The sequence below is a fragment of the Protobothrops mucrosquamatus genome, unplaced genomic scaffold (assembly GCF_001527695.2).
Source record: "Protobothrops mucrosquamatus isolate PMUCROS unplaced genomic scaffold, P.Mucros_1.0 scaffold394, whole genome shotgun sequence".
NCBI lineage: Eukaryota > Metazoa > Chordata > Lepidosauria > Squamata > Viperidae > Protobothrops > Protobothrops mucrosquamatus.
Genome location: NW_015386725.1, coordinates 137,536 through 153,129, shown reverse-complemented (window position 1 = coordinate 153,129; position 15,594 = coordinate 137,536). Strand labels below are relative to the sequence as shown.

General features: G+C 37.6%; 1 protein-coding gene across 1 annotated transcript in view; it reads left to right on the top strand.

Moving 5' to 3' along the window:
• SHANK2 (SH3 and multiple ankyrin repeat domains 2) overlaps nt 1–7,389 on the top strand; it is a 141,007-nt gene extending 133,618 nt beyond the window's left edge. The window contains exon 10 of the mRNA XM_015816010.1: nt 5,925–7,389. Within this exon, the coding sequence (XP_015671496.1) occupies nt 5,925–6,498 (574 nt within the window). The 3' untranslated portion in view covers nt 6,499–7,389. The remainder of the gene's footprint in view (nt 1–5,924) is intronic.
• Nucleotides 7,390–15,594: the final 8,205 nt, after the last annotated feature.

The following is a 15,594-nucleotide window of genomic DNA, read 5'->3' as shown; positions in this document are numbered from 1 at the left end:
TTTTAGCGCTGGGTTTCATACAGCTGGCAAAACCAAAAATGGTGGCTCCAGTATTATTCTGGGAAAAGAAAAATGGGTCTCTTCGCCTCTGCATGGATTACAGGTCCTTAAACGCAGTGAGCGAAAATAAAATCTACCCCCTGCCACTAATGAAGGATATGCTGGCCCACCTAGCAAAGGGGAAAATATTCTCAAAATTAGACCTAAGGGTGGCATATTACCAGGTTAGGATTAAAGAAGGGGACAAATGGAAGACAGCATTTAGCTGCCCCATGGGCTGCTTCCAATTCAAAGTATTCCCATTTGGACTACAGGGAGCGCCAGCAGTCTTCATGCAACTGATTAATGAAATCCTCCAGGAACACCTCTACAAGGGGGTCCTTGTGTACCTGGATGACATCTTAATTTTCACCGAGATGAGAGAGGAGCACGTAAAACTAGTCAGGGCGGTGCTGAATAAATTGCGGGCCGCTCAACTTTATGCCAAGCTGTCAACGTGTGAATTCCATAAAGAAAAGATTGATTAGGATACCGCATAATGGGATAGAAATGGATCCAGAGAAAATCAGGGCAGTGCTGGAATGGGCACCACCACGCATGAGGAAACAATTATAAAGTTTCCTGGGATTCGCTAATTTATGCTGTCAATTCATCCCCTCTTTTGCCCAGATCGTGCTTCCTAATACAAACTTGCTAAAAATGAGAGGGGAGGGAAAATCAAAACCTAGCCAACCACTAAAATGGACCATGGAATGTCAAGCCACATTCGAAAAGCTGAAAAGACTTTTTGCAGCTGAGCTGGTCTTGAAACACCCAGACACAGAGAAGCTTTTTGTCATACAAGTGGATGGGAGCGATGTAGCAGTAGGCGCAGTGCTGCTCCAAGAAAACCAAGAGGGCAAACTGCAGCTTTGTGTTTACACATCCAGAAAGCTCACGAAAATGGAACAGAGATGGGCAGTGTGGGAGAAAGAAACTATGCAGTGCACTGGGCCCTCCTCACATGGAGGCACTTCTTGGAAGGGAGTAAAATCCCCTTCCAGGTATGGACTGACCCCAAGAACCTTGAAGCCTTAAAAAAAAACCAGAAATTTGTCACCATAACAAGCGAGATGGTCTCAACATTTCCACTGATTCAACTTCACCATCAAATACTTACCTGGGGGAAAGAATTTCTTAGTGGATGCTTTATCAAGGTTGCCACAATATAACAGTACCAAAACAGAAGTAATAGACCCCCTCATGCCATCTAAACAATTAGAGACCCCAGTAACCACACGCTTGCAAGCAAAGAAACCAAAGCCCCTGGACAGCAAAGCAGGAGCAGAATTCAGACAGGCTCTGGAAATGGATGAATGGTTCCTGAGTCACAAAAATCTCTGCTCGATGAATGATGGACTGCCTTGGGTGGGGGGAAAACTATATGTGTCCAAAGCCCAGAGAGTGAAATTTATGCATCTATGTCATGTCTCAAAGATGGCTGGACATTTTGGATTCATAAAAATGCTCCATCTAGTAAAGAGGCAATTTTGGTGGCCGCCCATAAAGAAAGACATTGAAAGCTATGTGGCTAGCTGCCACATCTGTGTGGCGGCAAAACTGAGACAGGGCAGAACACCGGGACTGTTACAAGCGGTAACAAGCCCATCAGCACCTTGGCGGGAAATTTCCAAGGACTTTATAGTGGAGTTGCCAGAGAGCACAGGGAACATGGTCATTTGGGTGGTAACTGACCTGTTATCTAAACAGATGCATTTCATTCTGTGCACCAAGATTCCTACGGCCAAGGCTCTAGCCAAGATATTTGTACAACATATCTACCGACTACATAGGGGCCCTCAATGCATAATCTCAGATGGGGGGGTGCAATTCACTTCAGAGTTCTGGAAAGCGTTTTTGGACCTCGTGGGGACTGCCCAGGGCCTGTCATCTAATCATCATCTGCAAATGAATGGTGGGACAGAACGTTCAATCTCAGTATTGGAACAGTACTTAAGATGTTTTATTAATTATCAACAAGACAATTGGACCGATCTATTTCCTTTCGCGGAAGTGGCTTACAACAACGTGGTTCATTCCAGCACAGGCTATTCCCCATTCCAAGTGGCAATGGGATAAAGTTTCAACCCAATGCCCGAACTGCCTGTCAACGACCCCACCATCCCCTCCATAAAGGAGTGGATTACACAACTTCAGAATACATGGCCAGTAGTGAGAAAAGCATTAGATGAGGCTAGGGAAGCATATAAAGTGCAAGCAGATAAGAAGCAGGTTGAACCTAAGCCATTTAAAGTGGGAGAGAAAGTATACTTGTCCACAAAATACTTAAAATCATTGCAGCCATCAAAGAAATTATTACCAAAATTTGTTGGACTGTTTCCTATAAAAAGAATTATACACCCAGTAACCGTAGAATTAGACCTCCCAAAAACTCACCCGGTCTTTCATTGTAGCCTGCTCAAACATGAGTTGAACTCACTTCTAAAGCCAGCTGCGATTCCTCCTCCTTCACCTATTATGGTAGAGCGAGAACAGCATTTCGAGATCAGAGAGATCCTAGATTTCAGAAAACATCATGGGTCCACCCAATACCTGATAGCCTGGAAGAATCTCCCCTCTTCCCAAACGAGTGGGTCCATAAACAATATGTCAGAGCCCCTAGGTTGTTAAAAAGTTCCACTCCCAGTACCCTGACAAACCCGACTAATCTATTTGTAATTTTCTCTCCCTATTGTTGTTTTGTTTTTATCCAGATGGATCTCTCATTTTTTAAAGGGGGGGAAGCATGTCAGAATCCTCTCTTTCTATGGCCCTGGGTTTTCTTATCCTTTCCGGGTTCTGCCAAACTCCAGGGAGGGAGGGGGAAGCTTGGAGTGCTGATGTGTATTTCCTTTGCTTTGTTTTCTACTCTATCCTCTTTGATGTTTCTCTAACGGGATGAGAATGGAATGTGCCTCCGGCCATCTGCCTTATCTCCGCCCATGGAAGAAACGGCACAGATACCTAATAGCCTTGGAAGCGGCGCCTAATCATTCTGTTCTTACGGTGCTTTCACATCTGCGGATTGGCCTGTTTGAACCATCCGGATGGACAGTTGGGGTGGGGTTGCTATGGACACTTTTGATTACTTGATTTGCGCGGGAAACCCTCAGATCCTTCCTTCTATTCCTACTGACAACATCTCCCAATAAAAGTTTCTTTTGAAATGACGCCGTCTCAAGAGTTCTGCTTTCTTGGGAGGACTGATTGAGGCGGGTCCTTACAATGCCCAAAATTGGATCATGTGACCACAGGGATTTTGTGATAGTCATAAGTGCAAGAACCAGTCATCAAGTTATTTTTACAGCACCATAGTAATTTTTGATAGTCATTTTTTTTTAAAATAAATTTTTATTTATTTTTCATTAAAAAACAAAAACAAATCTTTTATCATAATATTAACCAAAAAAGAATCAACACTAATCAATACATTCACGGACGTGTCTGGTGTCCCCCTCCTGCACCACCCTCTTCCACTTGCCTACACCTTCCTCCTCCCATCCTACCACCACTCCTCCTTCCTCCCTCTTTCCTACCTCCCTTTCTCACTCAACCATCCCGTCTGTGCAGTTGGGGTATCACCGGGCACCTCCTTAAAACATCATACCTATATATACATATAAATCTATAGTACAAACCTACCCCTTTCCCCCCTCCNTTAAAAGCTACATAATAATTTTTCAATTCATACTTTCTCTGAATATAATCTATCCATCTTCTCCATATTGAGATAAATTTTTCCTGAGAATGATCCTTCAGGTACGCGGATATTTTTGCCATCTCTGCAAGATATGATACTTTCTGTCTCCAATCATCCATAGTTGGTAATATCTTTTTTTTCCAATTTTGAGCAACTAGTATCCTTGCTGCTGTTATACAATACAACATCAATTTCATTTCTTTTTGATCCAAATTATCCATGATACCCAATAAAAATAACTGCGGTGTAAATTTTATCTTTTTCTTAAAAATCTGTTGTATATTCCACCAAATCTTAATCCAAAAAGCTTTAACATCCCTACATGTCCACCAAATATGATAATAAGTAGCATCCATACTACCACATCTCCAACATTTTGGTTGCAAATTCGGATACATGCAAGACAACTTTTGAGGGTCCAGTGCCATCTATAAAACATTTTGTAAAAATTTTCCCTTAAATTCTGTGCTTGAGTGAACTTGACATTTCTTACCCAAATTTTTCCCACGTTTCCAACTTAATTGGTTCTTGAATATTTTGAGCCCATTTAATCATACAATCTTTAACCAATTCTGTTTCCGAATCAAATTCTATCAAAACACTATATATTCTCCTAATATGGGCTCTACTTTGATCTTTAATCTGTTTTATCAAGTTCACATCTTCTACCATTAAACCCAATTTTTTATCTATATGCCATCTCTCAACCAATTGAAGATATAACAACCAGGACTGGAGTATCTTATCCTGTTTTAACTCTTCCAATGATTTAATCTGCCATTAAACAAAGTGAGGACTATCTTATTTCCATTTTCTTGCTATAGTTTTTAATTGTTTATAATAATTTGTAATTATTTTATCTCTTTTCCTTGTTGCAACATATATTTTTATATTTATTGCAAAACATTCAGGCTTTCAACTAATAACATAGCATAATCAGAATTCAAGCAACACATCACTATCAACCATCTTTTATATTTATTTATAAATGCAGCCAGCTGGACATCACATGCACATGTACCTATGCAGCCTAACATAAATCTCCCCTGAACTTCCCAGATTTTGCTCATTTTTGCCTCTGGTATCCTTTTAGTCAGAATTCTAGCAAGCACCTTCCCAGAGACAGTTAATAACTTAATCCCACTGTAGTTTTTGCATTTATCTTTCCCTTTAAATGGGGAGCACTAACCACATTCTTTTAAATTTTAGTTAACAGCATTCTGTTAAATATTAAAAAAGACACATAGCTCTTCCACAAAAAAGTGTTATATTTTTAGATTCCTTTGGTTATGTCAACTACATCTCACCATTTCCCAGTATTCTTACAATATTTAGGTTTTCCTTTTAATTGACATTTTTCTTGGACATTAACATTTCTAGATATATTTGAATTCTAGTGTTCAAAGTATCTAGCATTCCCATGTAAATTTTAAAAATAGTCCTTACAAAATTCCCTCACTTCAGTGTCATCTCAAACTATATCATTTTTTTAAAAAAAAAATAGGTTCCATTCACCCTGTTGGGGGCTTTTGATTTAGTCCTCTTTCAACCCCTTCCGAAGCAATTTTTAAATTTCCTTCAAATAACCCATATGCTTTTCTACCTTAAGGCTTCGAACTCCGCTGTTTTCTCTGCCTCATATCCAGAATGATCAACTGGGACAGAATATTAGTACTTGCTTTCTAAAAACAGATTTTAATATGCCAATGCTTTTCTGCAATATTAAAAGCTATATTTAAATTTACTGCTATTCTGTATTTTTACAAATCATGTGGCATGCATTTTATAATTACTTTTTAATTTGTATCTTGCAGTAATCTCCTATACATATTGCAAGTTCCTTCCTACGACACATGCGCAGTAAACGAAAATTACATTAGAATAACAAAAGTGTCATTCAATTCTGGTGATTGTGTCTTATTGTTCAGTTTCTGAAGAACTTCTAAACGAACTATTGGCTGATTCTGTTTGATTTAATCAGGAAGTTAATAGCATATTTAAGATAACAGCCTTCAGTTTTTAAAATGTTTAAAAGTCGTTCATGATATTGATACTGTTGTTGTTTTTATAAAGTTGTGTGTACTTATAATGTGTGCGTGTGTTATTACTTTTAATGTGGACTAGCATAAGGAGAGTAATCTGTGTGACTTAAAGTCTAAATATTTTTTGTTCATTTTTATTTCAGGGGCACAGAAGTCATGAGCACAGTCTCAGGTACTCGGAGTTCAACCATCACTTTTACTGTTCGGCCTGGGACTAGCCAGCCCATCACACTTCAGAGCAGAGTCCCAGACTATGATAGCAGGACATCAGGAGCCAGACATGCTCCAAGCCCAGTGGTTTCACCAACAGAGATAAGTAAAGACATCCTGCCGGCTCCTCTGACTGCTGCCGTTCCAGCTGCATCTCCTTCTCCGACTCCTTCTGATGTTTATAGCCTACCCAGCCAGCCTCCTTCCGGGGACCTCTTTGCTTTGAATACAGGGCGCAGCAGGTCTCCTTCTCCCTCAATATTGCAACAGCCAATCTCAAATAAGCCTTTTACAACTAAACCTGTCCACCTGTGGACTAAACCAGACGTGGCAGATTGGTTAGAAAGTTTAAACTTAGGTGAACATAAAGAGACCTTTATGGATAATGAAATAGATGGCACTCATTTACCAAACCTTCAAAAGGAAGACTTGATAGACCTTGGAGTGACTAGAGTCGGTCACAGAATGAACATAGAAAGAGCCTTGAAACAGCTATTGGACAGATAAGAATGGTTGGTCTTGCCTCACAAACCTTTGTTATAAATAGAGATAGGCTGGTATCAAAACACCCCAAATGCCTTGGCTCCCCAAGAGTAGCACCAAATTAAAAAGCATCCATTAGATTGCAAACTTATGTCCAAAATCAATTCCATGTCAATCCACATTAATGGGACCAAATATTCTAAAAATGGATGGGGCAAGTAAGAGAGAAGAATGGAAATAATTGTGAACTTAAAAAAAAGAACAAATTTGTAAGCTCCGACCATATTGATATTATCTCAAAAGTTTATACTTTAATTGCTGGTACACACACACACACAACTATCACTCCTTTTTCAATGTATGGATTGGTTTTTCTGTTAGAAATGCCCTTCTGCTTGAAAAATAATGTGTCACCTCTTTTTGGTTAGAACCTACAGGTATTTCTCCATGTACTATAACATGTTGTGTCCAGCTCTTTTTGCAATCTGCTTTCATATGACTAACATTTCATATGATTGTTGGACTCAGTCCCATTGCTGTGGTCAGACAGTTTCTCCTTTCAGTTTTTCTAAACTGATTCTTGGTTAGTTCTGCCACTTAATTTTTCTGCTAACATTCATTTTTTTCATGATGTATTTACTGATTTTTGAAAAACTTCTATACATTCACAGCATTGCCAGAATTTGAAAAAAAAATGTCAGATGTTTTTGGCTAATTATTATGTTGATTTCTTTGGAAGTGAAATTAGTTTTTGTCATCCAGTGTAATTCTGTTATTTGACTTTAAGGCTTTATTTTTTCCATTTATGTTTAGTGCCTTTCCAAATTGCCAGATAGTTATTAGGCATGCTTTTTTTTCATTTATAATGCAGTATAATGTGTGAAAGATATGTAAGAGATCTTAGCTGCCTAAAATAAAAGTAAAAATATTTGTAAGAAATTGGAATTGAAGATATCTGTGCACAAAAGGATGGTAGTTCAATTAAGATCTTTTCCACATTTCTTTGTGGTGGACTGGGATGATAGGTAAGTAATTTCAGGGTTATATTGTCAAAATAACAAGCATTCATCAAGCCTGTTTTAATTTCTCTTATATAGAATTGAGTTGTTTGGACAATATTGCACAAGACCTTTTCTTTGAGGTGGAAACAGGTATCGAGATTAGATTCTCTTTTTACAAGCGCATCTGCGAGTGTGGATTTTGGGGGGGGGAGTGATGCTTTGGGTTCCCAAAGAGAGTTAAGTTCTACTTTTTTTTTTTAAAGAACTTTGCTTTACATAAAGGTTACTTTTGCTGGATCAAAGTGATCACATGTGATAGTGGATTTTATTACCCTTGTGATCCCCGTAGTATCATAGAAAGAATATTGAATTTTCCTTCTGCAATTTTGTATGTGGATGCACAAATCAATGCACAAGCTGCAGGCAACAGTAACTGCACAGAGGTGGCTTCCTTACCTTCAAGAAGGTCTTTGGATCTTTGACCTGCTTATTCTTTCCTGCTTAAGAAAACCAGCTGTTGATGAATCTACGTGGCACAAGCCTGTTTACTTATGGAAATGGATTTAAACCTTTACTTCTTATTGTATTAGGAAGATGTTGCCTGGCGTCTATAAGAAACATGAAATGAAAATATTAATAAAAGTACATGTTACAGAAGTAGTTTTATGAAAACAGTAGGTACCTATTATATATGCAAGGGACAATTTTTCTAAAAATGGAGATCGAGAGTTTCATCCTAATAATAATGTTTTGCTTAAAATTAAAATACAGGATTGTTCTGTGCTTCCTTCCCATACAAACTGCTGTATCTTAGGAGAACCCACTTAGCTTGCAAATTAAAGAAAAGAGAAGGTTCAGAACTGTTCATGAAAAAAAAATTGAGTGGATTTTTAAAAGCATAGTCCTTCAGCAGACATATATTTTCCGATTTGGTAGCTTCTATGAAATTTAGAATATTGTACTTTCTCTCCCACCATAAATAATCCACATCAACAATGTTGTTGGTTCATAGTGTTATGAATAATTTAGCCTGTACATGTGTGGTTGCTTAATAATTTAATTGGAAAGCATCTCAGTTCATTTTTTTAATATGTCCCAGCCTATCTCTAATTATAATTTTATTTTCTCACAACTGAATGTCTAATTAGGGGCCTGCAATAGCCCTGGAATTAGTACATAAAGTTCAGCAATTTCAATACCTTTCTTTACTGCAAGTTTAAATAGTTGTACAGATAGTTTATAAGCACAATATTTTAAGAATATAAGTGGCTGGTCTACTGGGCAGCCTTTGTGCCACTTCAGTGCTAGAAATTTAAAAAAAATGTGGTTTACTACTATTTCTGTGGAATAAGTATTAAGTCTTGACCTTTTTAAATCAATATCATTTGGATGCATCTGAACCAGCAGAGCTGTGTTATATTTTCTATCTTTACTAAAACTTCTTCAGATGATATCTCTCCTCAGACATGGTAACAATCAACAATACCATGGGTAATTATAAAAATATAGTCAACCCCTCCTTCTGCTATCAAAACTGGTCCTTTATGTTATTGCCACTTAGACCCTTTTCAGATTTCTTTCAACACTTGCATACTCCAAATGGATTTGTAATTAAAATCAAGTTTCAGTGCAAAAAGATTGAAATATTGATACAATGTTGTATCTAGAGGACAATCTAGAGGACAATATTCACATATTTGATAGCAACACAATTTTTATTTTGATGGGGCAAGGGAAGGGTGTAAAAGTAAGATGATTTTGACATCATTGTCTTCCATTTGGTGATAATGCAGAAATCAGTAAATAAACCATAATGCCATGCTCCTTTTTATTTCTTTGAGTGCAGTTTGGTGTTACCTCTATAATGTGCCAGAAAATGCATTAGGACAAGTGATAGAAGAGGAAAAAAAGGGGGGGAAATTACTTTTAAGCTGTTGTTAATCATAATATTTTACTGTTTAATATATAATGATATGTGATGGTACCCCCTTTCTTAAAAGGGGTCTCTTGCCCATGTATCTTTTCAGGCACTTAAATAGTGAGTACAATATAATTATTAGAGAAGATTTTAAACATCAAAGAGCTAATGAAATGATTTATTTTTTAAATAATGTTGTATGATTTAGAGTTAACAAGGGCCTGCAAGGAATTGCTTTATATCAAGAAAAAAACATCTTTGGCAAGCTGAAATAGTTTTTAGCATTGTTTGATGGCTTTATAATAGAAAGCAATAGTAAAGGATGCAGAATTGTCTCCTAGCATTTTGGTCAATACTAAAACTGTCAGGAGTAGATTGGCCCTTTTAATGTTATGCTACTTTGATGGTGCAAAATACAGTGATAAAAATAATCTTGTTATGATATTCCAGGTTTTAGGAACAACTTTTGTTTATATACTGTAATTTAATAAATTGCATTTACATGCTTAGTTTCTGTAATATTTTGTGTATACAATACCAAAATCACACAAGATGTAAATTGTGTATAACTACACAGACTCCTTTCCCTAGGTGTCTAGTTTTGATTCATATATTATAAAATGACTATATGTGACTGTTGATTTACAGAATTTACATATCACAGAAGCTAGCTCTTTGTGGTACCTAAGTTAATAAAAGTGATTTTTTCTGAGTTCCTTTACAAATAAGCATTATCCAGTTGATCTGGCAATGACTCTATGTATGAGCCTAAAATAATGGTAATTTTCTCATTACATCTTTTTTTTTCTTTTTTAGAGAGTAATGTTTTTGCTATGGTTTGTGAAACAACTATGTTCACGTTATCTATGTTGCTGTAATTTTTTGTGCTTTAATTCCTCCAGTTTCCAACTGATTAAAACAAATCAAGCTCCTGTAACTTGCACTTTCCCTAATCCTTACTACTCTTGTATGGCAACCAAAATTACTGTAAGAAATAAATATCATATTGCACTAAGGTTGTGATTCTGATTACAAAGAGCAAATCCAGTCTGAATTTTTTATTTCTAAAAAGAGTTGCCAGACTTTCCATTTAACATTAAACTGTTTAAAGTTCCTTTTTTAAAAGCTTGTCTGTGATTTCCATGGAATTTAGAGTCAAAGCTCTCTGAAATTGATCCTGAATAAATTCCTATTCCAAAATGAGAAATGCAGTATAAAGCACATGATATAAAACATTTATATATCTTGGACTGATTTGTTTTCTTGTTTTATAAGAAAAAAGTTCAACAGGATTCTGAACTTGAAATGATTATTATCATTTCAAGTGATCATTAGTACAGTGAACTGGTGAAACATTGATTGAAAGAATAGGTTAAAGGAGGAAAAAAAGACCTTGATCCAGAATTTTTATTTATTTAAAATTTATTTCATTTATAAGCCTAACCAATAATAATGGATAACACCAGTGTATCACCACCAAAGATGGCTCCCTCTGATACTCATAATCTCTAGCTTGAGAAAGAAAACATTGCCTGAAAGCTATCAAAATTAACCAAGTTGATCAGCTACTTTTCCACATGCAAGCATAATATATTTCTACAAGGCTGAATGGACCTAGTTCAGTGATGGCGAACCTTTTAGAGACTGAGTGCCCAAACTGCAACCCAAAACCCACTTATGCATCGTCGAGTGCCGGGTGGGTGTGGCCCATTGGCTGGGTGTGGCCAATTGGGTGGGCATGGCCCATTGAGTGGGCGTGGCTGCGGTGGTAACGGCAAGCTGTGTGGGACTAAAAAGTTCAATCAATCAATTCCAACTTTGCAAGATCTTTTTTTTCCCCATGAGAAGTTGAAATTGACTGATTGAACCTTTTTTTTTTTTGCACATGGCGGCGGAGGCCTAAAGCAAAAAGGTTTTATAAAACCCAGCTCAAGGCCTAGGACTGGGGCGACGGCACGGGTGCCCACCGAAAGGGCTCTGAGTGCCGCCTCTGGCACCCGTGCCATAGGTTCGCCACCACTGACCTAGTTCCTGCTCCCCTTCTTTATAATTATCTTTTGACAGATGGGCTTACTTATCATGTGAAGGAGTTGTTAAGGCTGTACTTGCTGCTAGGATTTTGTAATGAAAGTAAGTTACACATCTGATTTGTAGGTGATTTAGGTTCTGTTTAATACTTAAGCAAGGCTTCAAATTTCTTTCCAACGGTAAAAGCATATTTAATTTTTACAATTATCCAATCTTTTCTCCAGCTCTAAATGGTTTATGTGCTAATTGATCCTGTCAGGAGATCCTTTAGTTGCATCACTCTCCGTGAACAGAGGAGCTTTAATTTGAGCTTAGCGTAGTTTCCAAATAGTTTTTCAATGCATTTGAATATCTGGAATAACAGACGAGATCTGCATATCTTCTTTCTTGTTAATGTTTAATTTGATTCAGTTATCCTTACCATGGAGAGGTATTGTTCTCTTTATATAGTTAGAGATATACTTTCACTGATTTTATTTTACAAATATCCACAGCTACCCTCTTCTGAAACCATCAGAGCTATGTGCACTTCAAATTTAATAACTTTCCTGAAATAAACCTGATTTAAACAATTTGTTTCTTCTAGTTCTTCTCTTTCAAGAGGACAAGACTTATGTCAAGAGGATTCTCAAAAGCAATGTCTTACGTTGTATAGGGGTATATCAGAAAAAACAAACCAAAGTACCCAGGGTAACTCTCAGGTGTTTTGAACTGAATTGTAAGAAATAATGTAACAAAAATGTACTTTTTACTTAAAAGGGCCAATTTAGCATCAGTGTATCATAGTAATAGCACCTTGTTCTTTTTATCAATGGATTCTGTCAGTGAACATCTTTATTAAAAGGTCCAAATTGTTTCATGTTTGGAAAAAGCTTTCAATCCTTTCAGTATTAAAACAATGATTTGATGAATCATCAAAGCATTTTAATTTAATAAATTTATAGGTGTTCACATTAATAAATGTTTACACCTTGCAGCGTGCAAGGCCTAATTTGTGTATTTTGATTATAGAAATGCAATAGTTTGTCATGTACCAAGCCATAGATCAGTGATGGCGAACCTTTTAGAGACTGAGTGCCCAAACTGCAACCCAAAACCCACTTATGCATCGTTGAGTGCCGGGTGGGTGTGGCCCATTGGCTGGGTGTGGCCCATTGGGTGGGCATGGCCAATTGGGTGGGCGTGGCTACAGTGGTAACGGCAGACTGGGTGGGACTAAAAAGTTCAATCAATCAATTCAAACTTTGCAAGATCTTTTTTTTCCCCGCGAGAAGTTGAAATTGACTGATTGAACTTTTTTTTTTTTTGCACATGGCGGCGGAGGCCTAAAGCAAAAAGGTTTTATAAAACCCAGCTGAAGGCCTAGGACTGGGGTGATGGCACACGTGCCCACAGAGAGGGCTCTGAGTGCCGCCACTGGCACCCGTGCCATAGGTTTGCCACCACTGCCATAGATCATTGTTTTTTTAAATTTGGTAATTTTGAAATGAGTAGATTTCAACTCCCAGAATTTCCCAGCCAGCATTTTAAAGGTACCAAGTTTGAAAAATGCTGCCATAGATCTTAATTAATTATACTCCCTCTTAATTGCATTAGCTGAAGAATGTATTCTGATACAATGTCTATAAAGGTACTATGTTTCTTTAAAAAACTTTTTTCTTTTATTTAGTTATTTTTCTTATTATTTTTTTAAAACATGTACTTAATGAAGTTATTTAATGTTAGGGAAGTAGAATGTACAGTGGGGCTTATGATCACAATTGAGCCCAAAATTTCTGTTGTTAGGTGAGACATTTGTTAAGTGAGATTTGCCCCGTTTTACGACCTTTCTTGCCACAGCTGTTAAGTGAATCACTGCGGTTGTGAAGTTAGTAACAAGGTTGTTAAGTGAATCTGGCTTCCCCATTGACTTTGCTTGCCAGAAGGTCACAAGAGGGGATCCCACGCCCCCGGGACACTGCAACCGTCATAAATACAAGCCAGTTGCCAAACATCTGAATTTTGATCACGTGACCCATGGGGATGCTGCAATGGTCGTGTGAAAAATAGTCCTAGGTCAATTTTTTCAGTGCCATTGTAACCTTGAATGGTCACTAAACAAACTCTTGTAAGTTGAGGACTATCTGTATTGGCAAGCTGAGCATGTTATTATAAATCTCCAGCTTAAATCGGTGAATAAATAGAGCTGTCTAAACCAGGGGTAGGCAACCTTGGCTCTTTTATGACTCGTGGACTTCAGCTCCCAGAATTCCTGAGCCAGCGTCCACGAGTCATAAAAGAGCCAAGGTTGCCTACCCCTGGTCTAGACAAAAGTTTTAATTTGTAATTTCGTAATCAAAATAAGCAATAAATAGGACTGTGAGATATTAAATAGACATAAGTTGTATGTAAATATCCACATATTTCAGCTCTGCAGGACTTTGGTTCTTTGCTAGAACACTGAAATCTACCAGTGAAGTTCTGTTCAGGATGGTAGAAAATTTACAAATGGGAATTCTAAGTCTCACCTTCTACCTAAAACCACATCCTTGCTTAGCAGGAGAGCAGCACATATTTTTTTGTAGAATTAATGAAGTGAACATTTTTCATGAATCCAAAAGGGTGTTGGCAGATGAAGCAAGTCAGCTATGTATGGTTTAGAAGGTTGGCTATTTCAATGAACTAGGAATATGAAGCAAGGCTTTGTCCAAGTCAGCAGAGAAATCTTTTTCAATTGATTGCACTTAAAAAAAAGGTTATTCCAATGTACCCCGATGCAGAAAACTGCAAGACACGTCCTAGTTTATCTTTAGCGTACTGAAATGTTTATATTTGTATTCTATTTGTCCAGATGAACAAGCGATTGTAGCAGAACTCAAACACCAGAGGGAGTTGCTGCAGTTATTTCTGATAATTGTTAGTTTCTTCATCTTAGTTCATAGTTTTAAGTGGCAGAGATAGATGAGCTAAATATTTTGGAATTGTATGCTCTTTGGAGTATGTCTTGAAGATTAATAGTTTTGCTCTTTCTGGAAAACCGACACAAAGACAAAATAATCTGATAAGTGTGAATACATTTACCCTTAGAATACTTAGTGTATTTACATTTACCCTTAGAATACTTAATAGATAAGTGTGAATACATTTACCCTTAGAATACTTAGACATACTCCAAGAGATTGTAGAATCCTTAGTGAGGATGCAAATTGTCCCAGCCATTCCCACTGAGTAGCCCAGAAGCAGCACCTGGCTTCAAAGATGACTAGCATTTTACAGTATATAATTCTGATTTCCAAATAGCTTCCGATTCCAACTGGAACGGCGACAGGCATAACATAGCTGATTAAATTCCACACATGAGCTGTCAAGTCCAGGTAACAGACAATGATACTTTCAAATTATGGAACAAATCCCTGCACTACAACAGAGACTACAAGCAACACAACCAGTTCCGTTCTGGATTGCATATTTTGGATGGCATCTCCCACTGAAAGAAGCTGAACTATGAAAAGGACTGCGATTCTATTGTTTTTACAGTGGGAACACAAAATACTTCCTTGGTTATAATTCTATCCAATCAACAACTTCTGTGGAAAAGGATCATCTCCTATTCTATTTTATGTAAACCTGCTCCAGGCAGTTGAAAGAAACTTCAGAATGTGCTTGTTGATGAACAGGGATAAAGCTCCACTTTGTGTGCATTTAGTTATTTAGGATCCAATCTGGGTCTGTCATTGGGACCAAAAGCTTTCGGACTTGTGCTGGAGCCCATCTTCAGGGAATTTCTCTCTAACTGAGTGTGTGCTGTTTTATGTGTGGTATTTATGGTGCCTATTATATCTGGCTTTTTAGATATTGATTGGGATGTGTTGGTGGCTGGCTTTTAAGTCATTAGCTGTCGTTTGCTTATGCTGCCCAGCCCTCGCTGAAGTCGTGCCCCATTTTACAACTTTTTTTTGCCATGGTTATTAAGTGAAATCATGCAGTTAAGCAAATCTGCCTTCCCTCATTCACTTTGCTCGTCAGAAGCTCACTAGGAAGGTTGCAAATGACATTCCCAGGACCCTGGGATGTTGCAACCATCACAAATACACGCTGCTTGCAAAGCACTTGAAGTGTGATCATGTGGCTGTGTGGATGCTGCAACTGTCATAAGCAAGAACTGGTCTAAGTCACTTTTTTCAGTGCTGTTAT